This window comes from Vespa crabro, chromosome 6 (genome assembly GCF_910589235.1).
Source record: "Vespa crabro chromosome 6, iyVesCrab1.2, whole genome shotgun sequence".
Lineage (NCBI taxonomy): Eukaryota > Metazoa > Arthropoda > Insecta > Hymenoptera > Vespidae > Vespa > Vespa crabro.
The window spans coordinates 11,481,538-11,507,974 of NC_060960.1; the positions used below are offsets into that span (position 1 = coordinate 11,481,538).

Below are 26,437 nucleotides of genomic sequence, written 5' to 3' on the forward strand. Positions count from 1 at the left end.
TATGTGATAATTCGTATGATTTATTAATTATCGTATTTACCATTAACCCACATAGCCTTTCTATGTTCCCTCTCACACGAGCGACCCTCGACGAACATTATCCCAATCCCATGGATTCTTTCTCTCTCGCTTCCCGACCAAACCTATCTCTGCTTTCCACGTCCCTTTGGTCGAATCTTTCATGTCGCGTTTGGTCGCGCCAACGTTGGACGAAAGCAGGTTGAAACGTTTCTCTTCTTTTCAAGAAGATCTCCGACACTCGATCTGAAATTAACAAATGATTCCAGAGTTTTTTTCGGTCCTTCAAAACGCTTCGTGATCGCTACGAAAATGCGTCGGTGTAGTTCGGATGTGAGGACGATTCGACTCGAATCATTTTTTTCCCTCCTTTCGATTCTCGTCCGATCGATTATCCTTCCGCATCCTCCGATCTTTCTTCTCTTTTCGCATCTCATACGTATATATGTATGTGTATAGATAACACATACGTACATAAATACGTACGTACGTACCTACATAGATATACATATGTATATTCATCTAATATGTTCGCTCTCAACATGCATATATATATATATGTATATTATATAGATTTTTAAATTGTTACTATTACACAATATATAATCACGGTAATGCGCCACATATTCACTGGTTGATGACTGTCTCGTTGACAAAGGCCCGTACCTTGCCTGTGGTTGTGCTTGGTTGTGGTTGGAGCGGTTTTGGGAGAGAATTTTTTACTTGCTTCTTTTTTTAATATTATTACCTTTTTTAATTTGCACGTCTCATGTCGTGGCCTTGGCTTGCCTTCATATGAGATTCACCTATGACTTATGTATATATGTATGTATGTACGCGATCTCGTATATCTTTGCAGACCTATGATATATCCTTTTCGAATATATTTTTGTCTATTCTCCTTTACGTATACGCGCGCGCGCACGCATATATATATATATATATATATATACACACACACACACATATATATATATATATATATATATATATTTAGAGGCGCGCGCGCGTGTGTGTGTATCAAAATACGTATATAGCGTACATATAGACATAACGACAGGCGTGTATATATGAGACGCGCGCGTTCGCGCTGCTCGCACGAGCAAGTTCGCGCGTCACGTGTATATACGCGCATCTCTCTGTATACGTATCGTAGAATATGTGTATACATATATGCACGCACGCATATATGCGTTATTATATCGTTCGTATTCGTTGCGTAATTAATCGGACGATTTACGAATTAATTGCGATTGAATACGCATATAATGTATAACTACATAGAGATACGTATTTATAGATTATTATTACATTATAATTTCATACGTATGATACGTGCGTCCTGGCAGTCGTACGTCAATTAACAATAATTGCACCTACATGTATGTACATTACGAAAGGCTGATGTAAGTAGATTTTATTGAGGCCGATCTCTTTCCTCTCTTTCTGTCTCGTTCTTTTTCGTACTTGTTCCTTTTCTATTCTTCTTTCGTACTCTTATTATCTTCATTTTCATTTTATGTTTCTTCTTCTTCTTCTTCTTTTTTCTTCCTTCCTTCCTTTCTTTCTCTTTTTTCAGACCGTTCATTTCTTTCTTTTTTTATTTATTTATTTTCTTCTTTCTTTTTACCCTCTTATATACGTCCTTATTGTGCATAATTTTTTCTTCTTTATTCATTTTTCCCTTTTTTTTTTTTTTTTTTCTTCGTTCCATTGGTCCGATGCGTACATATGTATGTATCGTATATCGGCTAATTGCTATTAGGTTTAATGGGAGTAACGATTCTCTTTCATCGGCACGATAAAAGAGAACGAGAAGCATGCTGGCCTCCTTTTAAGAGATCGCTTAATTTTTCTTGAAAATGTATGTTTTTCTCTTATCTCTCTCTCTCTCTCTCTCTCTCTCTCTCTCTCTCTCTCTCTCACTCTCTATCTATCTATCTATCTCTACCTTTTCTTTTTTCTTCTCTTTTTCCGTTCATCTTATCATCTTGTTATAGCTCTCCCTATGCGGGCTGCCATGGCGGCACGATCTTTTTTTAATACTTACCATCGATCTTTACTTTTTATCCGAGGACCGTTGTGATTGTTATCCATTAATCGCGTGACACGGTGCGTTAGTCATAAACTAAGATACTCGAGAATTATTTTTTCATCCGACGAAAATTGCTGCATGCTCGACAAAATGTATATCGCCGCGCGATGAGCTATTAATTAATACAACAGCTAGTCGTTTTAGCTCGTTCAAAGTGGAAAATGGGACGCCGATCGATCGACTTCGTGTAGGAACCGATGTAGTTTTTTCACGTGTTAAAGAAAAAGATTATCTCGCGTCGAATGAAAAAAGCGCTTAGAAAAGTGCTCGTTATAATCGACGAAAGTTTCGTTTTCATTTCGTTCCCTTTATTTTTTTCAACTCGAATATCTTTTAGTTTCTTCGGCGATCGCGTCTTTAGATTCTTATTAATATTACGTCAGAGCCGAAAAGAAATATACCCTGTATTGTCGATTTCAAAAACATATCTACCTTTACGCTGTTACGTACCAAGATGGAAGTCTTATTTTTGGACGAGTCAGCGTCTCGCACGTGTTCGACCTCGCTCCCTCCTCTTCTTTTTTCTCTGATTAACGTTCTTCACGCTCCTGGTAACGATCTTCTCTTTTACGTACGATCCACTTTCGAGGATCTGCCTCATAATGGTGCATAAATTCAACGAGAATTACGTTAAATCACTTCTCTCTATCTTTGCTTCTGTAGACCTGATAGGTGTACGTCACACGACGCGTTCGTCTTTCGATTATTATCCGACTATATTTTCTGGCATAGTAGCTTGGAAGAATTGGCATTGCATAGAGATCAATTATTATTCGAACGATAAATGTACATAACATACGTCCGCTTTAAGTATTTTCTCTCTTCGCGCTTGATCGCACCACATATCTCTCTTGTAGTGGAAGGATGTAGACGAAAGAAGAGTGCGTTTGGGTAAACGCATATAGGAAAAAGAGTGAAAGAGAAATGGAAGGAAGGCTGCGAAGAAAGGACAAAGATGAACGGACAGGGGGAGGAGAGCGACGTGGTGGTGGTTGCAGGCAGGGAGTGGATGCTGGCAGCGGCATTTATTGATCGCTCGAAGCAACCCTGGCAGCGAGCACACCTCTCTCTCTCTCTCTCTCTCTCTCTCTCTTTGGCATGGACCCCTTCGTACAGGCTCCTCTCTCATCTCCTACCGTCCCTCACCCTTCTATTCTCTTTCTCTCCGTTTCTCGGCGTGTAGCTTCCGTCGTAGTCTCGAAGCCTCTAGGCACTCTGGATTCGATCATAATAATTACTCGAGGCAACCCTCTTTTCTCTCTCGCGATCATTTCCTCTCGTCTTTATCGATGATGATTCAACGATACAGTCATCTACATTCCCTACTCACGTCTACTCCGTCCATAAATTTGGACGTTGGAACACAAACAGGTTGTATTTCTTGGGCCCGCTTCGAGGGCGTTAGATACGATCGTTAAACGGACGATCGTTAGCGAGACTTAATCATAGATCGTTAATAAAATAAGAGAAAGATCGGCCGATATGTATGTATATCCGGACGATGTAGGTACATAAACTTTTTAAAGAGGTTTTGAAATACACGTTCCAGTCGTATCGCGAGTTCTCGGAGTGGCGGAAATTAGGCGAAAAAGACGGCACCTCGTAAAGCACGACACGTTTATCGGGCTCGAACGGATGGGATCATATCGCGGCCAGTGTTTCGGTCTTAATTACGTGAAGCACGCGAAATTCGAATCACCTCGAGGGCGGCGGTGCTTATCCACGAACAGAAGCGAATCGGAAAAAGGAAAAGATCCTTATATTTTTAGTCGTCGCGAGGGAAGAAGGAGAAAAGGAAAAGCTTAAAGGAAGCGAGGAAATACGTAGAATAGAAATGATGAGTGCCATAGAAGGACCGGGCGTATCCGGTGGCATACTCGGTATCAATCAAATATCAGAAGTTTTGAGAAAGAAACTTTTTCAGATCTTACGACATTGAAAGATGCGTTGGAAGATCAATCGGGGTTACGTAGATATCTTTCGAGGATATGAATGTTTGTTTATCTTACGGAAGAGAGCCAAATTCGACTATCTCGTTGACTCTCTTTTTCTATTATTATGTGGGGTATTATTTGCGAATGCTCGCGAGCCTATCGTACTCGAACGAAGGTACTCGGTTCGACAGAGAGGTACACGTCACGAGACAAGTGGGGTGAGGGGGGGGGGGAATCTAGGTCGACCCGGATTAAGGATCGAGGATTATTGGCGAGGAAGCGAAATATCGTAATAGGTGAAATCGATGGAAGGGAAAAAAGAAAAGCGAGTCTCGAGTATTTACCGGACTAACCAACACCGTGACACGCGTCGTAGTCGCGCGTATCGATCGAATGAATCTCTCTTCCAAACGGTCGTGGCCGAAGGGAGATATCGACGATCGACTAGGAAAGGGAAGGAAAAGAAAAAGTGATGGAGATTTAAGGAGACTAATAAAAGAATAAACGTGGAACAAACGCAGGATATAGGTTGCCGGCGATGCCATGGAGCTGGCTGGGTGCGGCAGCGCCATCGGCAGCCGCGGCTGCTGCGGTCGCCGCGGCCGCTGTTACACCATCCCCCGCGGCTGCTCCGCTCGTCCTTACACCGAGGGCGGCGGCGAGACGAAGGTACAGAACGCAACTCAGCACGATTTTCCCTTTTTCCAAATCCTACTTAATTACTCTTACCTTCTTATTATTACTCATTTTCCTTCTAGCCGTGCGCGCCGCTTCGTCCTAGCGAAGTTTAACCAAAAATCAATCCGTCCTTATGAAAAACGAGCACGGAGTCTTTTTTCCATTGACTTTTTTTTCTGCTTCTTCTCTTATCTTCTTGTTGCAAACTTTTCTGTCCATGTTCCGATAAAGCGCGAACGAAGCATCGAATTTTTCGATAATCCTTTCTAACGGGAGATCTACGAAATAAATTCTTCGGTATCATTTCCCTTTATCCTTTTCTTCTTCGTCCTCGAGACGCTTCGAATTCGACCTTCTCGTTCGATCAAATAATCATTACCATACGAATCCAAGTTATCGTTGCGTTTGTGTCACAGCTTGTCTCCCTCCCCCCCCCCCCCCCCCTCTCTCTCTCTCTCTCTATACATATATATATATACACTCTATGTGTGTGTGCGCGCGCGTTTGTATCTCTCTCTCTCTCTCTCTCTCTCTCTCTCTCTCTCTGTTATACCTCTGTTTATCTCACTCTCCCTTGGAATGTGCCTGCACTGTTTATGCATATATAACACCAAGCATTGCTCGTGATAGACCTAGTAGACAGTAGAGTGCCGAATATAGTATTAAGTATGTATATATTTACATACGTCGAATCGTTCAGCATATCGTGAGAGCGAACGTGTACGTGCATAACTCTGGACGACGAGAGACAACTTGCTCGGTAAAGTTTGTTGTTACCACCGATGACGTTCTTGGTGTTGTTTCTGTTTCGCGTTGATGTTGCTAGTGTTGCTGTTGTTGTTCATTACCGATATTCGTAAGTTCTTATCGTTTGATCGCGTACCATTGACATTTCAATGAAACGGGACCCGAAAGAAATATCTCGAGCGAAATCGCGTTTTATTGCTGCGTACTTTTAGACTCGTTTCTCTCTCCCCCACCGCCCCCCTCTCTCTCTCTCTCTCTTTCTCTACAGTCGTTGAATTTAACGAGGGTAGTCTTATTCGAGCTGGCTCATTTTGAATTCTTTAGTGAAAAAACGGGAAATAGATACTTCAATCAAAATCTTCCAACGTATTTCCGCGAAACGTGCTTCTTTTTGGACATCGTTATATTTCGTTATGTTCGGAAAAAAAGATGTGTAAATTAACGATCTTTCCGAGCGCGGACTAACGTTGGTGAATCTACACCTCTCACTTTTCAAGCTTTCATTATTTTTAACGTCCACGAGTTCAACGCAAAGGATGCTGGCTAAAGGTAGGCAGAAAAGCATCCCCTCTGTGTCCTATCTTTAGTTTCTCTCTTGTTATTATTTTTTTTCTGTTGATTCGTCTTTAGAGAGAGAGAGAGGTGCTAGAAAAGGGAGAGAACGTTTGCATCGACAAAGAAATTCTCGCTTTTTATTCCTCCCAAGATACCCTTTTATTCTATAATTGTTAAGAGTGACTCGGGTATTCCTTTGTATTTTCTCGTGCATTCCCAAGTATGATTTATTTCGAATCGCTCGTGGTATATCGAATATCGTAGGTTGAAAAACTTTTGAAAATTCTATCTTTTCTCCTAACTCTCCTCACCCATCCACCCCCTCTCTCTCTCTCACACACACACACACACACACACATACTCTTTCTCTATATCCAAAAGAAACAAAAGCTCGTAAGACAGTCTGTACGCTTCGTCTCGGGCGCGTTTGGCCACGGCAGCATCCAACCAGTATCCAAGCGGCTGACGATCGTAGATCGATGTATCCTGCGAAAGTTGACAAAATAAGAAGAATGAGGAGATGATAAGAAAGAAAGAAAGAAAGAAAGAAAGAAAGAAAGAAAGTAAGGAGGAAAGGTAAGAGAAAAAAATGTTGGGGCACGTACGCGTTGTTTCAGCGGCAGCATTAAGAGGAGTGGCCATTCAAAGGGGAAGAGTCGGCGCGGCAAGGGCAGCTTTTCCGAGCAGCGCGGCGGCGTTGGCGTTGGCCAGAAATCCAGGGCCGCTCGCAGCCGCGGCCGCCGCCACGGCCCTTCATCCCTTTGCGCCTGCGTAAGTACACGTATTTTCGATTTCGTCGCTTCTGCTCTCTCTCTCTCTCTCTCTCTCTCTCTCTCTCATCCTTTGGTCCCATCTTTTCGCTCTCCCAGACATCTCCGAAATCATATCGAATAAATTTGGGAAAAAGTTTCGAATATTATAGGCGATATATCGCGATTCCTTCAATGTCATCGCGATCGATAAACGATAAAAGCTACTGGTGGACGCAGGCAAAAATATTTCGGGCAAGAGTGGCTTTCTTCGTAAAGTCGGCCACGCTTTCCCGCCAAGTTTTTCTTTCGAATTTCATCGGATCGCGATGTTACAAAGGATCGACTATGACGGAGAAGGAAGAGGAGATATATCTCGATAGAAAGATCTTTTTCCTTCGGATCGTAAGATCCGCGTTGTTAGTAAAGAAAGCTTTCTTTTCCAAGAGGAAGAAGGAGAAAAGAAGCGCGACAAACGATTCGAGTTGAAAAATAACTTGAGATACAATTCGTTTGTCGCAAAAAAAAAGAAAAGGAAAGGAAAAAAGAAACAAAGAGAAGAAGCTTCGCTGCACGTCTTGCCCGTTTGCTTTTGTGTATTCCATAGATGGATAGAGATATACGTATGGTGTGTGTAAATACATATACGTGAGAGAATATGATGTGTACGTTGCATCTGCACGAGCTCGACGCACCAACGAACTTACTAATCCTAATGCGTTACGCAAAGTACAAATAATTTTCTAGCGATGGAGAACGGAGGAGAGAGCCCCTCTAGTTCATCTCCCTTTTTCTGCGAGCGCCGAAGACAATGGAAGCGCTCTGGGCCCGGTATATCGACCTCCTCTCCTTTTCAACGACGTTGAAACTTTTTGCAACCTTTCATCCTCGTTATCCAATCGTTCGCGTTCGTCTTCATTTTTTTCCTAACGTTTGAATCGCACCTTTAATTCATCCGTAAGATCCCCTACGTAATAAGGGCGTTAAAAAAGAAGGAGCAACGACCGATGCTTCGTTCGACCTCCTACGAACGTATCTATTCCCCTTTAACCTTTCTCCTTCGATCCTCGTGTCAGAAAAAAAAAAGAAAGATTTAATCGATCGATCTTCTGTTTTGATTTTTTTCAGCGTCTATTACGACCCCTTCCTAGCAGCACACGCGGCGACACAGGATCCAAACTACAGGCTACAGGTGAGATGCTCCAATCTATGGCCTCTTAATTTTCCAACGCGAGATATATCCGTTTCCGGTGCACGGAGCGACGTCGAAGGAAAGAGAAAGAGAAGATCGCCGAGAAAATGGGAAGGAAATGGACGAGAGTTGTGACCGCGATACTCAATATTCCTTCGTCGAATCGAATTCGACGACCGCTTTTTTTTTCATCATGGAACCGCGCGTACTTTCGTTTTATTCGAAACAAGATAATGTCTAGCTTATTCGCGCGCGGGGAGGGGGAGATGGCTTTGTGCATAAGCGATTTTTTCGGCGCGAACGTTTCGTGCATGCGCATTCGCGGCATCGAAAGAACAGAAACCTATGCGAAACGCTGTTCCATGCTTCTTTTCTTCTTCTTCTTCTTCTTCTTCTTCTTCTTCTTCTTCTTCTTCTTCTTTCTTTCTTTCTTTCTTTCTTTCTTTCTTCTGTTTTTTCTTTTTCAAAGGAAAAAGAGTAAAAGACGTAAGAACAATGTAATAACAAGAAGAAGAATAGTAAAGGAGATCGCGCGTGCACCGTGTCGGAGCGGAAAAATACCGCATGCGATATTCGGTTGAAAATGGTAGGAAAGCGTTAACTAAAGTCTATCGATTTTCGGACCCGTTTATGTAGTTGGAATGGCCGCAAGCTACAGCCGAAGTTAGTCGACACGTTTTCCGCAAGGCTTGCTACCTCCACACGAAATGCAAAAGAGCACCGAATAACGATCTACGCGTCACGAATCATTCTCTCCTTCTCGCCGCTATTTTTATCGTCGTATCAGACATTTTCGTTTTTCCTATGCTCTCCGCATACATATTATACATACATAGTATAGAGTCTCACACACACACACACACAGTCTCGCATCGTCGCAACGGCGACGTGCTCTATCTCGCTTTGTTCTTTTCTTTCTTTTCTTTTTTTTCTCTTTCTCTTTTCAATTCTCTCGTTCGAATCTCAAGAAGAGCCTCTCTTTTTTCTTTTCTACGCGCTCTTTCTCTCTCTTCTCTCTTTCGTCGTCCCTTTGTACAGGTCGCATAAAGATCATGCGCAAGGTAAAAAAGAGGGATTCGCGTGGAGGACCGACCATAACGGGAGAGGGAGAGAGGGATGTACGTCTCTCTTCCGTCTTCTCTATTTCTTTCTTTCTTTTCTTTGCTTTTTACGATTCTTTCTTTCGGAAAAAAGAGGTAGAAAGTGCAAGAGAGAGAGAGAGAGAGAGAGAGAGAGAAGATATCTCTCGCAAATAGCGCGATATCGAAACTTCCTTTTTCAGGTTTGACGTTTGTGTTTCAGGCTAAAGCGCCCGCTCTGGAGGTAGGATTTCGGATGGGTGATCCGCCGCCCATACAAACTTATTTCTCTATCTCTCGTTTGGTTTTTGCTCCTTCTTATTTTCTTCCCGTTTTTTCTTCGTTCTTTTTTCTTATTCTCGTTTTTAATTCCCACCCCCGCAGTTCTTTTCTCGATCCGTTGCAGTAGGTATATTGTGCTTTCTACTCTACCTCCTTTTATTCTCTTTCCGTCGTTTTTGCTTATCGCGAGGGATCCGCAAAGCGTGTTCGCCGATCGATCGTAGAATAGCGGTTGAGCTAACGATGCTTTTTTGGAATTTGAATGAACGTATGAAAAGCTGTCGAGCTTCTCGACGTAAGATACAATTTTGCGCATCTCGCGAGAATTCGTATAGTAGTCGCATATTATAGATACGCTTGGCAACGTTACTTCGTCGAACCATGAATCAACCGCGAAATAATTTTCCGTCCGAGAGAGAGGGAGATCGAGAGGGGGTATACCGCTTTCGTTCGTTCTTTGGCACACGCGGTGATTCCCCCCACCCCACCCCATTTAAGAGACGTTTCAACGCTGGAAATGAGATTACCGATGAAGAACGTCTTTCATTCCCTCCCTACCACATTGAACGTATTAACCATCGAATGTTCGAGCAAAGCACAATGCCTACCGTAGCCCTTATATCCCGTTAAATTCTTGAATCTTTATCCGTTGATAATAATATTAGAATCAAGGAGAGAAAATTCTAATGAGATCGGCGGACGCTTCGCGACAAAGGAATCCTTCGTTTCCTTTTACTTCTCTTCCCTGGTAAAATTTGATCGCTGCTGGGCCGTACGTAAAAATGTTGATTTTTAACGGACCCTTTTCCCGCTTTTATTTTCCTCCATATCCGACATCACAGAACCATCTCGAGATATATCTCGTTAGTTGCATCTCTATTGTTTCTCTCTGTACCAAGTTACAAAGTTACGTAATACGCACGTCGATTGAATAGAGGAGGATCCTTCTTACTCCGGTTAATAGCTCCGTATTTCTTACTTGTATTTCTGTTTCTTCCTTTTTACGACATGTCTGTCGGTAGGAGGTGCGCTCTTCGGTGCATTCGTTATAATCTCGCATCGTACAATGCATTTGACAAACTTGCCTATATTTATATGTAGGTATTGCATAAGCGACTACCCACCTATTGTCGTAGATTGCAACGAGTTTTTGCGTTCCCACGCAACGGTCGGAAGATGTCGTAGAGGATTAGATAAATTGTTCCTGTCCAACGCGTTGGTAAATACACTATACTTAGTCATGCTTTTTTAGTGGAACAAAGTAGAGATAAGTTTAAAAGAAAACTATACCTCGTAAAAATTCCTTCGAATTACGTTACCCATTTTCTTTTATTCTCTCGCACCTAGGATATCCATCCCTTGCCTCGTCGTGGGCTCTCTTTTCGAATCGGTCGACGAAAAAACAAGGTTATTTATCCGGAGCGAAACTTGTATTCGGGCGCCGTCCGAATTTTCTTTCGTCCCTGTTATCGCGACGAAACTTTTCGCAAAAGTTCTCGTTTCGTCATTTCGTCCAGAACTATCGTTTTTTTTTTTGTTTTTTTCTTTTTTTCTTTTTTCATCGCCACAATAGATCGAAATACCTCTCCGAACGGAAGCTTACTTAGACATCTCGTCTCCTTTTTATCTATAATCTATTACGCGCTGTATGGACTTTCGCTTTATCTTCTTATTTACTCGGAAAGACTTATTCGCTCGAATAAATTACACTTTTTTTTTTCTCTCTCCTTACTTTCTTCTCCTCTCTTATCTTTCTTCGCTCACTTATATATTCGTTTATCTCTTTCGCAAAAATTTTACAAAATAAAAATGATCCATTGGAGGAAGACGAGAGTACGGTAATTCGAAAACGTTTCCATGTTTTTAAATTTGCTAGCCAGATAGAGAGTCGTCGTAGCGAATATCCCATGTATCATAAAAACGTTAACGTAGTCGTTAACGTAGCTTTTCTGGCAGTGACACGCAGGCACAACCATTTTCCTCCCTTTTACGAGAGCGATCTCAACGGAACACCGTTAGACGTCATTTGCTCGCAGGAAGTCCGTCATCGTCGGCGCGACGCGACGCGCGTTCTTCAAAGCGCTCGCTTGCGAGACAGACGGAGAGAGGGAGAGACGGAGAGACAGATGAATAGAGAGAGGGAGAGCGAGAGAGAGAGCTAAAGCTTCCGTCGAAAGTACTCCTCTTGGCGAGTTCGCACATTGCCCTCCTGCATCTATTTTCAGGTACGGCTTGAATTCAGCCGAATCCGAGAAAGCTCCGAGGCTTTTAAAGCGTTGCATCGCTTTTTTCTTCCACGTCTCTCTCTCTCACTCTCTCTCTCTCTCTCTCTCTGTCTCTCCCCCAAGGCGATATCATAACGAAACGAGATTTACAGAACGAATATTTCCAATTATTATTTCTTTGCATCGTTAAGAAAATTATGTAGGAGAAACATGTGAGCAAGATATCGTCGATGATGATTCGGAAGACCTTATGCATATATTTGTCTTTTTCGTGCCACCATTCTTTTCCTTTTTCTCTCTTTATCTAGCTCTCTCACTCTCTCTCTCTCTCTCTCTCTCTCTCTCTCTCTCTCTCTGTTTGAATTCTTCGAGCTTGCTTTTGAGCGTTGCATGGCGGGTCATGATTATTGTTCCAGGCAGCTGCAGCGGCGGCCGCAGCATCGCCATTGCTAAAGACGCCGCTCTCGACGGCACAGCAAGCGACTTATGCAGCTGCAGCGACTTACACGGCGGTGGCTGCGCGCGCATACGGGGCAGCTGCAGCGGCAGCACAGCCGGTCGCAGGATATGCCGCAGTAGCGGGGTAAGTATCTCAGGCGCCACCTACGACACGAGCTCTTTCCTAAAACACCCATCCCACTTGTTCGTCTCGTTCCTCGAGACACGTCTCTCTAATTGTATTAGAGACGGCTTTTGCTTTCGTCCAAACGAAGAATATCTCTATATTTAAAAGATTTCTTTATAAACGAGTCGATCGACTTGCAGAAAGAATCGTCACCGTGGGCGAGCTCTTAGAAGTCGCAGATTCGAGGAGATGCCCGAATGCCAGTCCTTCCTCCCTGGCGACGAAAATCCCATCGAAAATCCCAACGAAAATCCTGATGAAAAGTTGTAAACGAATCACGGCTTCGTTCGTATATCCCATTATTTTTTACTTTCCTCTTTTCTAACTGTCTATTCTCATGTACCTACTCCATCGTCGTACTTCCTCGACAACGAATGAGTCGCGCAGCGGTGGCTACGAGCAACGTCGATCTTAAAGTCGATCATTATGATTTTACAGTTACGGACGCGAATACGCCGACCCTTATCTCGGACACGGCATCGGTCCGGTGGCAGGATACGGGGTAAGATGATCGGCATGAATATATACGAATATATGATGGCATCGATCAATTATTATTTTTTTCTTTCTTTTAGGCAACGGTCTATAGAGGCGGATACAACAGATTTACGCCTTATTAAAGGAGAGTTTGGTGAGAGGGGATCGGCAAGGAACGCGACGACGACCAGAAATCGACAATGACGATCGTCGTCGTCGTCGTCGTCGTCGGTAACGCCGCGAAACAAGAAGCAGCGGTACACGTTCGCGCACACGCATATACACGAGAGTACACCGACGCGCATAGAGGCGCACACATCCAACGTTACACGCAAAGCACATCGACGAGAAAGAAGCGACGCCTGGACCCTTTAAAGTAAGCCTGCCAACGTTCGAGAGCAGCTCCACCACCACCGTCATCACCAGTGACAGAAAACGTCGTTGATCGCGCGTACAAAATCATCCCATCATGCTCTTTTTCTTCACGAACATTTGTGTTTCTAAGATCGAAAGGACTAAGAGAGAGAGCGCGCCTATCGCTTCTCTCCTTTTTCCCTCTCCCACTCATCCCCCCTTTCTAGCCAGTTATTTATTTATCAGTAGCAGTCTCGACGATAGGAGAAAAAGGACTCACACACACACACACACAATTGCCGGAAATGATAGTATCTAGAAAGAGAAGCATCTATATCTCCTTGAAAACCAATTCGCGTCCTTTTAGAGCGCTGGACGATGAACACAGCCGGACGTTGCACAGGGTCTCAACAGGGTCTAGTCAGACACTCTCTCTCTTACCGGTTCCTAATCGAAGCACCACCGATTTTAAAACGTCGCAAATATAGATCACCCTAGATCCGCGATTCGCTAGAAAGACAAATTAATACTTGAAAACGTACTCAATACTCTCTGGCAAGGCGAACCGAAGGGATCGGCACGTATATCCGATCTATATATTTCCTTCGAAATATATATTGTTTGTTCGCCTTTCCATTTTCCTTGTCTTCTTCTTTTCTTTTTTTTTGTTTTTTTGTTTTCTTTTTTTTTTTGTTTTTTTTTATCCCCCCCTTTTTTCTCTCATTACATCTCTCAGCATCGTATTCTACAAACTCTAGAATTTACGTCGAAAAACCAAATCAAAACGTATGCGAATCACGCCGCACGAGCGCACGAAACGTTTACGTTTAGTTTCATTGGGCGAGCGCCAACTCGCTCGCTACTTTTATTATTGCTATTAATATTATTATAATTTTATTATTATTATTATTTTATCATTATCATTATTGTTATTATTATTATTATTATTATTATTATTATTATTATTATTATTATTATTATTATTATTGACATTAGACCGCGCGAAAGATCTCTCTCAATCGAGAAGATATGAGAATGCAAATGAAGGACGATGGTCAGGATTTTTTTTTTTTCTTTTTTCTTTATCCTCTAAGAGAGAGCGTGCGCGCGTCCGTCGCTGACTAGGTTTTAACATTCGAAGAAATGCGACCGTAGTAACGGATGTCGCGTCGACGATCGTACGTCTATTGTCCAAAGATCGGTCTTTCGAACACGATCGGGAAAACTCGGGAAGAGGGAAGATATCGATTCTGAGGAATTTGCGTCTCGCGTACTTCGCGAATGATCATAAAAGGAAGGACGCTTTTATCCTTTGTGTATATTTTTGATAGGTCGTTCTTTGTTTTAATACACGATTGCTCGATACACACACACACACACGCGTGTATTTTCGTCGTCGCGCGCCGTCTATCCTCCTCGTAACAGATAAGACAGTTCGCGCACACACGCGGCATAATTCTTTATGAATTTTTCTAGTAATACTTTTGTATTATATTTGCTATTATTATTTTTACGGATTTAATCAGACCGGCCGTGTCGCGACGAGTAAGAACGAGCTTTTAATTAAAAAGAGTCGCGGACGTTTTTTATATTCTATTTGGTAATAGAATATTCGATATCTTAATGGGATTTAGCGAGGATATTATTTTCTCTGGATGTATCCACGAGTTTGTCTCTCGAGTGCACGTCTAACGACCTATTTGAATTGTCGTCAATGTTCGTTAATCCTTTGCTCGCTTTCTCCCGATCGTAGTCGAGGATCGACGATATATCACGAAAGAGGAAAAACAAAGAACAAAGTTACGCTTACGATGGATTTAACAAGAAATGGAAATTGAACGCACATTGAGACGAGTGAGAGTGATGTATCACCATACGCCCTTACCTTTTAAGTTATAATTAGCGCGCGAGGATTTATCTAATATTATACGTAAGGAAAATAAGAATTCTCGCACGAGAGAATAACGAGAGAGAGAGAGAGAGAGAGAGAGAGAGAGAGGCGGACGTCGTAGGAAAAAAAGGAAAAAAGAAAGAAGAGGAACGGAGAGAAAGAGGACGGCGGCGAGCCGATGGATAGATGTTGCGAGGGGGAATACGAAGTAGCCAAATATGACGAAAGATTTATCTTTAACTATCCAACGGCTAGGAATAGTCTTCTGACCGTTATTTTACGTTTTAGTTTTTAAATTTTCTTAGAACATTAGAATAAGGCTAACGACGCATAGCTCTCTCTAAACCTTTCGAGAATGGACAAGATAGTAGTCTTTTTTTGCGTGTGCGTGGGTGCCAGTTATATAAATGTGTAAATAGAGAACGATCGATCGTCGAGCACAAAATAAGCCGAAGAACGTAGCCGAAGAAGACTCAAGATATACTCATAATTTTCTCGTAAACGTTAAGATTGACGAGTCGGTAGATCGTAATGAAATTCAACACAAATATATATATATATATATATATATACATATATATACATATATATATATATATATATATACATATGTATATATTCATATACATATGTATGTACACACACCACACGCACATACACACACACACACACACACACACACACGAAATTAAAACGTGTGAGAGGTAATCTTAGCTGCTACGCGATTACGGTTACGATTAGGATTAGAATTACGATTACGATTACGATTACAATAACGATAAACTTTATTCTACCAAGGGAATAGCTCGAGAGGATGGTTATTATCAAAGTCGATAATCGATCCTTCTTTCGTGGAAGATGAAAAAGAAGGATCGAAGAGAGCCATTATAGTATTTAGCCGATAGACGAAAATTGATCGATCACATTTGGAAATTTTGCAAATTTCAAAGACCGCGTCTCGAACGAACGAACGAACGAATCTGCTTTGGGAGTTAATTCTGTGTAATGTGAACTGTGACTAAAATTTATACTTACTCGTAATCGATATCTTTATCGGGGTAGGCTATTATTATTAAATAGTTGCTAGAGAGATTAAGTCAAGCTCAAATTAGGAAAAGCGCGTCACGAGTGCACAACCAAATCTTTCGTTCTTCTCTTTCTTTTCCTTTGGGCCTTTTCTCTTCTTCTTTATCTCTTTTTCTCTTTTCTTTTTCTTTTCGCTTTTTTTCTTTTCTTCTTTTTTTTTTTTTTTTTTTTCTTTCGACATACGTTCGTATCGCGTCCCTTCTTTCTCTACTTTCTTCCTTAGCTGGTTGGCTTTTAGCTCTTTAAGCGATAGAAAGGCCATAAAGACAATTTTAAATTCCATCGTCCTTTCGTTTATATCCCGAATCGTTTAGATCATCGGTCTAAACATTAGCGAACGGGAAGAAGGGAAGAAAAAGAATTCTAATAAGAAAAATAAAGAACCTGAACGAATCTGTATCAATTTCATTTCTATTAATTTCATTGTTTTTCGCGGCGGGTCGTACCAAATCAATTGTATCGAGAAAAAAAAGGAAAAGAAAAGAATAGGAGGGGGAGGAGGAAGGAAAGAAAGAAAGAAAAACAAAGAGATAAGCGAGCAATGTATAAAGTTATTCAATGATACGCACCGTATGTTATACGTATAAATACTTACAACTAGCGATATAAAACATTAATTACCATTAAAGGAAATTTTTAAATGAATTTAGATGAATACATGACGTAATGACACATCTAACGAGCAACATATCCTAGCGTATTAGGCAGGGCGCGTTAACCGAGATCTCTCTGTGCTTTTTACCGTCTTAGTCCTACGAGAGAGTCGACGTTGCGCTAAACGGCAAAAAAGAAGGCAAAGTATGATGAACGCCCATACAAACTCATTCACACGTAATACTCGAAAGGAGTTGAAGTCGTATTCTCGAAAGGGAAACAACAACTTGCGATAAGAGGAAAAAAGCAAAAGTTGTATATACACACATAAAAATAGATAGCGTAAACGCAACGATATAAAATGAAGGAAACGTGGGCCGAGCGACAGGGAAAATTTCAATGCTCTTCTAATGAATGATCTTGGCAAAATGATTGTGCCCGTTTTCGAGTAAAAGAAAAATATGTAATACGAGAAAGAGGAATGTTCCATGACATTAAGGCGTTACAATGATTATTATCTATATTTAGGTCAAAGATTTGCGTGCGTGCGTGAATGAATGTAAAAAGTTTATCGTGTCCTTGTGCGCTGAGTGTTTGAGAGAGAGAGAGAGAGAGAGAGAGAGAGAGAGAGAGAGAGTGTATGTAACAACGCGTATGAGTGAGATGAGAGAAAACGCATCTCGCGTACCTCCTCGAAACAACAACACTTTTTTTTTTCTCGTCTTTTAAAACGTAGCACGAAGATGGCAAGCTAACGCCGGCCCGCGCGCCGCTGTTCGAGATATCGTAAATTATAAATGAATGAATTCAAATAATTATATTCTTAATTATTAATAATGTTATTATTAATTAAATTGTAATGTGAAAGTAAAGAGGAAAGATGACAAAAGGGAATATGGTAAAGGAATAATCAGCGAGACACGAATAAAGCACGAGCGGAACGACTTGGACGGGCGATATCTGTAAATTTTCGTTTTTCTCTCTCAGCGCGCAAATAAATATAGACACATTTATATATGTATATATATATATATATAAGTATATATATGTATATATATATATATATATATATATGTGTATGTATATTCTACTGGATGTGATTCGCGAACGGATACGACGCACTAAACGCTTCGTCTTCGTTCGCGCAAATTCACAAAAGACATTTTGCAGATTCGCAGCGCGACTCGTTTCGTTCCGTTTCCTTTCTTAAGCGCTAAAGCGCAAACGATACGTTGAGAGTGATAAAAAAGAAACAAGATACATGATATACATATACACATATGTATATATATATATATATATATATATATATATGCACACGACATAGAGGAGAAGAGAGAGAGAGAGAGAGAAATGTGAAAAAATTGCAAGCGAACAGGAAATACAATCATCTCGAACTTTAGTTGCAAAATATTGATAGGGATAAAAGATGTCGTTTGTGACACCTTTATCATTGTCTGATTTGATGATATTTTCTAAGTCTGGACCAGTTGTTAGGTTCTTATTACTCCCATAGCGACTTCTTATGGCGTATTTTCTCTGTATATTGTCAATGTTTATTATTAAATATTTTTCAAATAAAAAATAATCCTCTTCTACCACTTGTCCATCGACGAAGAAACGACGAACGGAGATTCGTTTCGTCGTTTATCGAATATATATCCACTCAAACATTTTCGCAAGGATACAAAATAGGATAAGATAGCAGAGAGAATAGATGCATATGTAAAATGAAAAATAAGTAATTAATTGATTTTGGACTTTCTCCGAGGAACTTTATACGGCTGCGTATATTTATGTACGAGATAATTGCAAGTATTACATATACAGATGACATTGTAAACATTGTACTCGCATGTGTATACGCGAACCGATAATCGTCGATAGCGCATCATCAGGGTCGAGGCTGGCCGGGTGGCCAGTCAGCCGACCGTATCGACGTTGCCAGAGACGCCGCGAAAAACTCCCTCTTCTCTTTCTGTATTTTCACCTTAGTAGCTTCGTGACCGGGCCGTCGATAGCACACGCTGCCTGCCGACCACACGTCTTCTTCCGTCGACCATAGCCATTTTCTTTTTTTTTATTTTTTTGCTCCTTCTTTTCTCTCTCTCTCTCTCTCTCTCTCTCTCTCTCTCTCTCTTTTCTTTCTGCCCTCGTTTTTGAAAATATCCAAGTAATCGAAGCTCTCTGGTCATAGACGGCTACCTAGCTACGTGGGCTACCTCGCGAGATCCGAGGAATAATCCGCAAGAACAACGAACTGTTTCTCGAATTGAATCACATCGAAGGAAGGCCGAGGCGATAAAGTCGACGCGCGCGCCTGCGATGTGATGCGCATACCCCCAATTATTATTAGTCCAAATACGATCGCGTTAGTCATTCATTTTCCCATTAAAAGCTACGAAATCAACGAAATCGTTACTCTTTTGTCCGGATATTTGGTTAAGGAAAAATAACGAAGTAAAAGGAGAAAAGTATCGAGCATGAAGATATTCGGAGAATCTTCGAGGAGGACGATAAAGTGACGGTTACGATCGGAAAAAGTGAGTATTTTTTCTTCCGATCGAAAATCTTATCGCGAGCGACGCTACCGAGCGAGAAGAAAAAATCGAAGATCGACGGGAGAAATAGAGAGAGAGAGAGAGAGAGAGAGAGAGAGCAAAGAGGGGATAAAAAAGAATCGTTTGCTTTCTCAATTAATTCGCTTCTGGATCGATCATATTTCGATCGATGCCAGGTTCCTGCAACTTTTACATAACGCAACGATATTTTGACTCGTTCCGATGTTGATTTTAAAATAAGGGCCGTCTTTGATTCGGGGCCTTGCGATTCGAAAATATTTAAACGACGTTGCGCGCGCGCGCCAGATTATTAAAAACGTACCACCGATTGCGAGTGTTTGCTTAAGTGTCACCAGAACGAGGTCATTTAATTACTCGGAAAGACACGCAGAGGGAAAGATAAGTAGATGTGTACGTTTAAACGCGACGAAACGAGTAAAAATGGTCCAACCGATTCGTACGAAATTATTAAATTCAAAATGTCCGCTCCCTCGCGCCCACGGATCTATTATGGGCTGAGGAAGAACGGTAAAAAGAAAAAAAAAGACAAAATGAAATAAAATAAAACGTGTGCGCGAGAACGTAAAGCACAGAAAAGTAATTTGTAGTAGAACTCGTTAATGGAAAAGAGAGAATAGACTCGTTAGATAAGATTCTCTGATAGGCGCGCGTACATACCTACCTGTTGACACTGCGTCTTCTCGTTATCGGTTAGATAAGATTTTTGTGTCTTTGTCGAACTTGGTACATCAGTAGAACACACGAATTCGAGCGGTACAGCGGGAGAAGAACGAGCGAAAAAAAGGGTCATATAAAAGGGAGAAGGGGAATCAATTTTCCTTTGATACTTCTCATTCGTTGATCTGTCTCTCTCTCTCTCTCTCCCTTCTTTAATTTCTCCGCTCCCTCTTTTAATTTCCTCGGGAAGATCCCCGTTCTCGAAGCGTAACGCGACGTGTGCTTCGCTCGCGCTAAGCTTCAAACTGACGGATGTTGTCCGAAGAAAAAATATTAGTAACCGTGTCGACGATGACGAATTATTCGATTCTCGATAGATCCTTATCCAAAGAGAGCCCCGATAGTCGTCGGATAGGAATACATCAAAAAACGATAAGGGAGCGTAAACGAGCGAACGAGCGAAAAGCAAAACGAGGATGAAAGTCGAAGGAAGGATCTGACCGATCGTTAGATCGTTCGATCGGTCGTTTCCATTTTTCTCGCATTTCTTTTCTTTCGCTGTTAAAAATGACGCCATCGGGATCGTTGTGCAACAGAAAGATATTGCGAAATATCGCTCCGTCGTTTTTCCACGCTTCGAAACGAAAACGTGTCTTCCGTGTTATGTAAAAAAAGAAGAAAAAAAAAGAAAAAATAAAAGGAAAAAGAAGAAAAAGAAAAATATAAAGATCTGCCGCAGGCCATTGTGTCGCGATCGGTTGCAACGCGCGGCAAAAATCGTATTGTTTCTCTCTCTCTCTCCCCCTCCCTTCGTTTTATTCTTTCGACGGAGAGACGATCGAAAGAGAACAAACATTGAGGCTCTCCAACTCAAAGATCGAAGCTTCCGAGGTAAAAGGAAGATGTTTTTGCGACGACGAATAAAGAGCGCAGCTTATCGCGATAAATTCTGGAAATCGTCGCGTCACCGCGCTAATTTTCCGCAGCGCGGCGCTCCGCGGCTAAATAATTTTCCTCGTAAAGATCTAGCGAAGCGACGAATAATTCATAGCCGTTTTCGTCGTATTCGAACGAATTTTTGGTTGCAATTAATACGTGGCATAATCAGTAGATATCGCGATACGATCAACATTTCGGCATGACCGTGCGGCTTTCACGCTTAATCAAATATCGTTATCGTCGTCCGATATAATAAGCTCGGTGCTGCCGACCTTGCTTGCCTCGCTTTACTTTTACGTTACAGCTCGTTGCGTTTCGATCGCGTTTCGATACGAAGAAAGGCGAAGAAATTCAAAGGAAAGAAGAAAAAAGAGAAAGGGTTACCTCTTTAGTCGATTGGGTACATTTCCAATGTAGGGAAACATCGATGTAATTGGCCATTAATCGTTACGATGAAAAAGATGTGTAACGCGAGAGCCCTGCATAATTCCTCGCAGAGAATGCTCGCGACATTGCGGTACCGCGATAAATTCCATTTACGGGTAATCAAGTTTATCTCTAGTGGTAATAAATAATAAATAGCGCAAGCTTCGCGAAAAGGCAAGGACGGAAAAAAGAGATATATAAATATCTCTATATATAAAAGAGAAATAAGAGAAGCGCGTGAGTTTGGTTCCTCTAACACGGTGCAAAACTATTTAACTATCGCCGAAGAGAAAGACAGGAGTTACTTTTCTCTCTCTCTCTCTCTCTCTCTCTCTCTCTCTCTCTCTCTCTCTCTCTCTCTCTCTCTCTTTTCTAGGCGTGTAATACAAGCGTGTACCTACCGATTAGATATCCGAGCCGATCGAGTGTATCTCGAGAACGACAAATGATACACAAAGCGTTATTAACTCGGCCAAAGGGTTACGTCAGGGTTTAGGTAATTTTTATAAAAAGAATCTCGTTATATAGGGATGATGGCTTCGAAAGGCCAAGTGTCAAGGTCGAGAAAGAAATAGTCTCGTATCAGGCGAGAAGGCGTTAATACGTTAAAACGACGAATCTTTATACGAACGGGTACTAAACGTCGTTAGCATAATCATGTGATCGTTCGAGGCGATCGCACGGCACGTGGAAACGGCACTCGAACAAAGAAATAGCAAGAAAAATTTCATAGCCCTTCGTTGGAGCTACCTCGATCGTTCCTGCTCCTCTGCCTCCTCGTCCTCCTCCTCCTCCGCCTCCTCGTCGTCCTCCTCCTCCTCCTCCTCCTCCGCCTCCTCCTCTTCCGCCTCCTCCTCGAGCACCGCGAGCGAACGCGAACGTAGCTAAAGTGTGCTAACGAAGAATAGATAAAGGAATATGAGCTCGATGGGTTTCAGTCGGTCGCTGACAAGCGGACTATCGCGGTCGGTTCTAGATCGCGCGTGAAATAAACGAATACTCGTGATTTCAGGGCTGAAGAGATTTTTTTTTTCTTCGAGAAATGTGTTGGATGAGAAAAACATGATGAGGTTCTCGTGCTTTCCAAGAGCGAGTATTCTCAGTCAGCGTGGCAGCATCAACTTTACGCACAAACACGAGCACGATGGCGGAACGAGCGTGTCGAGCGTCGTCGTGGTGAGTAATTAATCCCCAATCCGAGATACGTACGTACGTAGAAGCAAAGAAATTATCGGCCGTCTAGCCGAGGATTAAAAGTACCTTGACCACGAGCACGGTGTCTTATCGTTACGCATCTAATTTTTCTATTTGTCCGGCAATGCGCTAGAATGGAAGCACGAGGAGTCCCATCGCTACCAGTTACAAGCAATCGGGCGAGCCGGATCTGACTTATGGCGTCGTAAGTAGAAGCCTTTTTTCTTTTTTTTTTTTTTTTTTTTATTACGTTTCGTCACGTAGTCCTTGATACGTCCCTCCGACAGATACGTCCGCTTCCAAATGCCATCTCGTCTAACGGATCGGTTTGCTCGGCATCGACGAGCAAAAGTCGAGCAAGCGAACCTTCCCGGGTGCAAAGTCATCGAGAGAATTTGGAGAGTCACGAGGAGAGATCCGAGCAGGATGACGGATACGAGGAGGTAAAACCGGCTAATCCCCGTGGCGGTGTGATCGGGAGGACTCCTACGCCGCCTACCTCGGCGGCGCCTATACCTATTCACGAAAAGGACGCCAGGTATTCTCTCCCTTCCAACTTGTCATTGTCCTACTGGATGGTATTTATTTATATTGGGATCTCTTTGAAATAGGAGCGCGAGACAGATAAAGCGCGCCATTTTGGAGAACGAGTTTCTTGGTAATCTCGAGAATAGCCAGGTAGAGTCTCTCGTCGCGGCTATGTATCCGAAACAGTTCCCACCCAATACGATGGTTATTCGCGAAGGAGATATAGGTGGGATATCGTTGATATTCGTCAACTTTGGCTTTGATTTTTTTCTTATTTTTTCTTATTTTTTCTTTTTTTATTTCCTTTTTTCTTTTTCCCTTTTTTCTTTTTCCCTTTTTTCTTTTTCCCTTTTTTCTTTGTCCTTTTCAGGATCTCATTTGTACGTGTCGGCGGAAGGGGAGTTCGACATATACCAAGGTAGCAAGTTCCAACGAACCTTTGGCCCTGGCGTCGCATTCGGAGAAATAGCCTTGCTTTACAATACGAAGAGGCTTCGTTCGATCGGAGGTAAAGCCGATGACTTAAGCTCATTGTGATGTACGCTTACGTCGCGATTATACGTGAGAATTAACGATTACGTGGGCGCCATCGTTGTTGTTATTATTATATTATACTTCTCGCAAAGCTTCGTTATCGTTACGTTATTCGGCGTTGAACCGTTGAGCCGTACGACGTACGTTTACGTTTTACGATTACGTTTCTCTTTACGTTTGCGAGCAGTCAAGAAGTCCGGTAAGGTATGGGTACTGGACAGATCGGTTTTTCTAATGGTCATGATGAGGAGCGCCCAAGATCGGCTAGAGGGCAACATCCGCTTCCTACAGCGAGTCTCCGTTCTTCAAAAGCTTCCAGAACCGAAGGATCAGATACTTTCAAAGATCTCAGATCTCATAAGAGTGGTAACGTCTTTTTACTTGGCAATAACGATAGCTCGCGATATCTCTATCAAAGGGCTTGCTCTTAGGAATTCTTCCCGGCCGGCGCAAAAATCCTTCGGCAGGGTGAAAAGGGCGACAAGTTCTTTATAATTAGCGGCGGAAACGTAAGAATAACAAAGGACACCGAGTACGGCGACGAGGAGGAGCTTGTGGTACTCGGCAAAGGGCAATACTTTGGGGAGAAGGCTCTTTACGACGATGAGGGAGAGCACCGTCGGCACGCGAACGCGATCGCCCTTGCACCTGGCGTCGAGTGCCTTACCCTCGACGGATCGTTAGTATCTTCCCATTGACGGATAGTATCATCATCTTCGACCATCCTCTTGTAATCTCTCCCCGAATCTTATCCTTTACTTGAGCAGATCCTTCCTCAATTATCTGGGCAGCCTCGAGGAGATTCGCAACAAGGATTGGCTCGACGAGTACGAGAAGCAAAAGTGCTCGCTGACGCCGAAAAAGTGGACGAACGAGTATTCGAATTTGACATTGTTCGATCTCGAAACGAGAGGCACGCTCGGCGTTGGCGGCTTCGGACGTGTCGAATTGGTAACGTTAAAGTCCGATCCCGACAAAAGTTTTGCCCTGAAGAAGCTCAAGAAAAAGGTTATGGTCGATCAGCAACAACAAGAGCACGTTCTCAACGAGAAGCACATTATGCAAGCCTGTGACTCGCCATTCATATGCAAGTACGTCATCGTCGCTTAACTCCTAACACTTCGAATCGATCCACCTATCTTTCTTCCTTCGTTCGTCCGTTAGACTTTATCAAACGTACAAGGACTCCAAGTACGTCTACTTCCTCATGGAAATCTGTCTTGGTGGTGACGTATGGACGACTCTACAAAAGAGACGATTGTTCGACGACTCCACGGCGCAGTTCATGGTAGGTTGCGTCGTCGAGGCTCTAGATCATCTTCACTCCTTGAACATCGTTTATCGTGATCTCAAGCCGGAAAATCTGATGCTCGACTCTCGTGGCTATCTCAAGCTGGTAAATGGACTTAAAGCGCCAATTTAGCGCGCGCCCATTTACTTTTTTATCCATATTTATATCATATTCCTCGTAGGTTGATTTTGGATTCAGCAAAAAAATTGGTCCTGCCAAGACGTGGACCTTTGCAGGTACGCCCGAGTACGTTGCTCCGGAAATAATATTGAACAAGGGACACGACAGGTACAATTCTCTCTCTCTCTCTCTCTCTCCCCCCCCCCCTCTCTCTCTCTCTCTCCCCCTCTCCCTCTCTCGTTGGCCGAGCTTAACGAAGGAAATAACGTTGCTCAAAGGGCGGTGGATTATTGGGCACTCGGCATCCTGACGCATGAGCTTCTCGTCGGCAAACCACCCTTCCGTGCGGCCGATCACATGACGACGTACAACAAGATTCTCAAGGGGATCGAGGTCGTCGGTATACCGAGCATCATTAACAAACATGCCAATCAATTTATTAAGAAGCTTCTACGGCATTCCGCTTCCGAGAGATTGGGCTATCAAAGAAACGGCATACAGGATATACGCGATCACAAGTAAGCGATATATATCCATTTGCTCGCATTCGACCGATATTCATTATCGTCGTTTTATTTCAGATGGTTCTCCGGATTTAATTGGCAAGCTCTTCAGCGATTAGCCTTACCTGCTCCTATAGTGCCGACGGTAAATCTTTCTCCTTTTCCGTTAATTTTTCTCACGACATTACGCTTTTCATTTAGCATTATTTTCATTCTTTTCTATTGTTAGGTGCGAAATCGCATCGACACGCGAAACTTCGAAAGATATCCTCCAGAGCGAGATATTCCGCCAGACGAATTTTCAGGTTGGGACAAGGACTTTTGATCGGAACGAAGAATATATTTCTTTCGCCTCGATCGTTGGAAGAGACTCTTTTGTATTGTAATGGCGCGCGCGTTCCTCGATAAGAGATATTAATCTAAAACGATAAAATTATAAATGACACACGATGTAAACACGTTCTTTTTGGGGAAGAAGGCGTAGAGAGAGAGAGAGAGAGAGAGAGGGGGGGGGGGAGGGAGAGGGAGAGGGAGGGGGAGAGAGAGAGAGAAAAATCCTAGATAAGCGATAAGGATTATCTTGATTACGATATCCGTTCTATCCGGCTTTTCAAGCAATAGAACGCTTGAAATATATATAATTGAAAGGCTTTCCTCAAACGATCGTATTACACTTTTCAAATGATTCTTCTCCGTTGACACGCATAAGGCGTAAATATAAAATTAACAATTAGAGATATTGTAACGTTACTTTCGAGAACGATATTCTCCGTTTGAATAAAATATAATGTCGTAAACCTCGAGATTTTTCGATGACTACGTCGTCTGTAGATGAGAATATTAACGTTTTTCAATAAAGAATTTCATTAATATATAGATGCGTTTTCGTAAACCCAATTCCTACGGTAAGAAAGTAGACAGTAGTTGGTATTTTTATTGGCAGCATCGATCAAAGTTTTTGCGTCGTCGTAGTCGACGTAATTGTTATCGGACTCTTTATCGCCGCGGAAACAAAGAGCTTTTTTCCCAATCAAATAATATGTCGACGAATTAAACGTTGAAAGAGCAAACGCGTATGGTTT

The 26,437-nt window shown here is 42.3% G+C and overlaps 2 protein-coding genes and 2 long non-coding RNA genes across 16 annotated transcripts in view; 2 read left to right on the forward strand and 2 right to left on the reverse strand.

Annotated features, from left to right (window-relative positions):
- Positions 1-18,166, forward strand: part of LOC124424569 (RNA binding protein fox-1 homolog 2) — a 79,816-nt gene extending 61,650 nt beyond the window's left edge. For 7 of the 12 annotated variants that reach the window (XM_046963837.1, XM_046963836.1, XM_046963827.1 and 4 more), the window contains 6 exons: positions 6,645-6,798; positions 7,905-7,968; positions 8,605-8,631; positions 11,971-12,137; positions 12,618-12,681; positions 12,755-18,166. In XM_046963837.1, coding sequence (XP_046819793.1) covers positions 6,645-6,798; positions 7,905-7,968; positions 8,605-8,631; positions 11,971-12,137; positions 12,618-12,681; positions 12,755-12,799 — 521 coding nt within the window. In that variant the 3' untranslated portion in view covers positions 12,800-18,166. Of the gene's footprint in view, positions 1-4,568; positions 4,717-6,644; positions 6,799-7,904; positions 7,969-8,604; positions 8,632-9,270; positions 9,292-11,970; positions 12,138-12,617; positions 12,682-12,754 lie in introns of all 12 variants that reach the window. The other 5 variants (XM_046963829.1, XM_046963830.1, XM_046963828.1 and 2 more) reach the window with 5 other exon arrangements.
- LOC124424579 lies at positions 1-21,680 on the reverse strand. Its single transcript, XR_006942331.1, has 2 exons — positions 21,144-21,680; positions 1-264 (listed from the first exon to the last, which is right to left on the reverse strand). It is a non-coding gene; the product is annotated as an uncharacterized LOC124424579 (long non-coding RNA).
- The window catches only part of LOC124424581, a 54,993-nt gene that overhangs the window by 18,151 nt on the left and 10,405 nt on the right, over positions 1-26,437 (reverse strand). The gene's annotated exons all lie outside the window — the stretch shown is intronic.
- Positions 18,455-26,229, forward strand: LOC124424566 (cGMP-dependent protein kinase, isozyme 1-like). Of its 2 annotated transcripts, none has more exons than XM_046963822.1 (14): positions 18,455-19,124; positions 22,198-22,361; positions 22,513-22,584; positions 22,667-22,917; positions 22,991-23,133; positions 23,278-23,415; positions 23,629-23,807; positions 23,873-24,120; positions 24,209-24,532; positions 24,606-24,837; positions 24,914-25,020; positions 25,131-25,370; positions 25,434-25,500; positions 25,585-26,229. In XM_046963822.1, exons 2-14 carry the CDS (start codon positions 22,248-22,250, stop codon positions 25,678-25,680), a joined length of 2,211 nt encoding a protein of 736 aa, XP_046819778.1. In that variant the 5' UTR covers positions 18,455-19,124; positions 22,198-22,247; the 3' UTR covers positions 25,681-26,229. The 2 variants fall into 2 exon arrangements, with proteins under 2 accessions (XP_046819778.1, XP_046819777.1); XM_046963821.1 differs by lacking the exon at positions 18,455-19,124 and adding an exon at positions 19,160-19,553.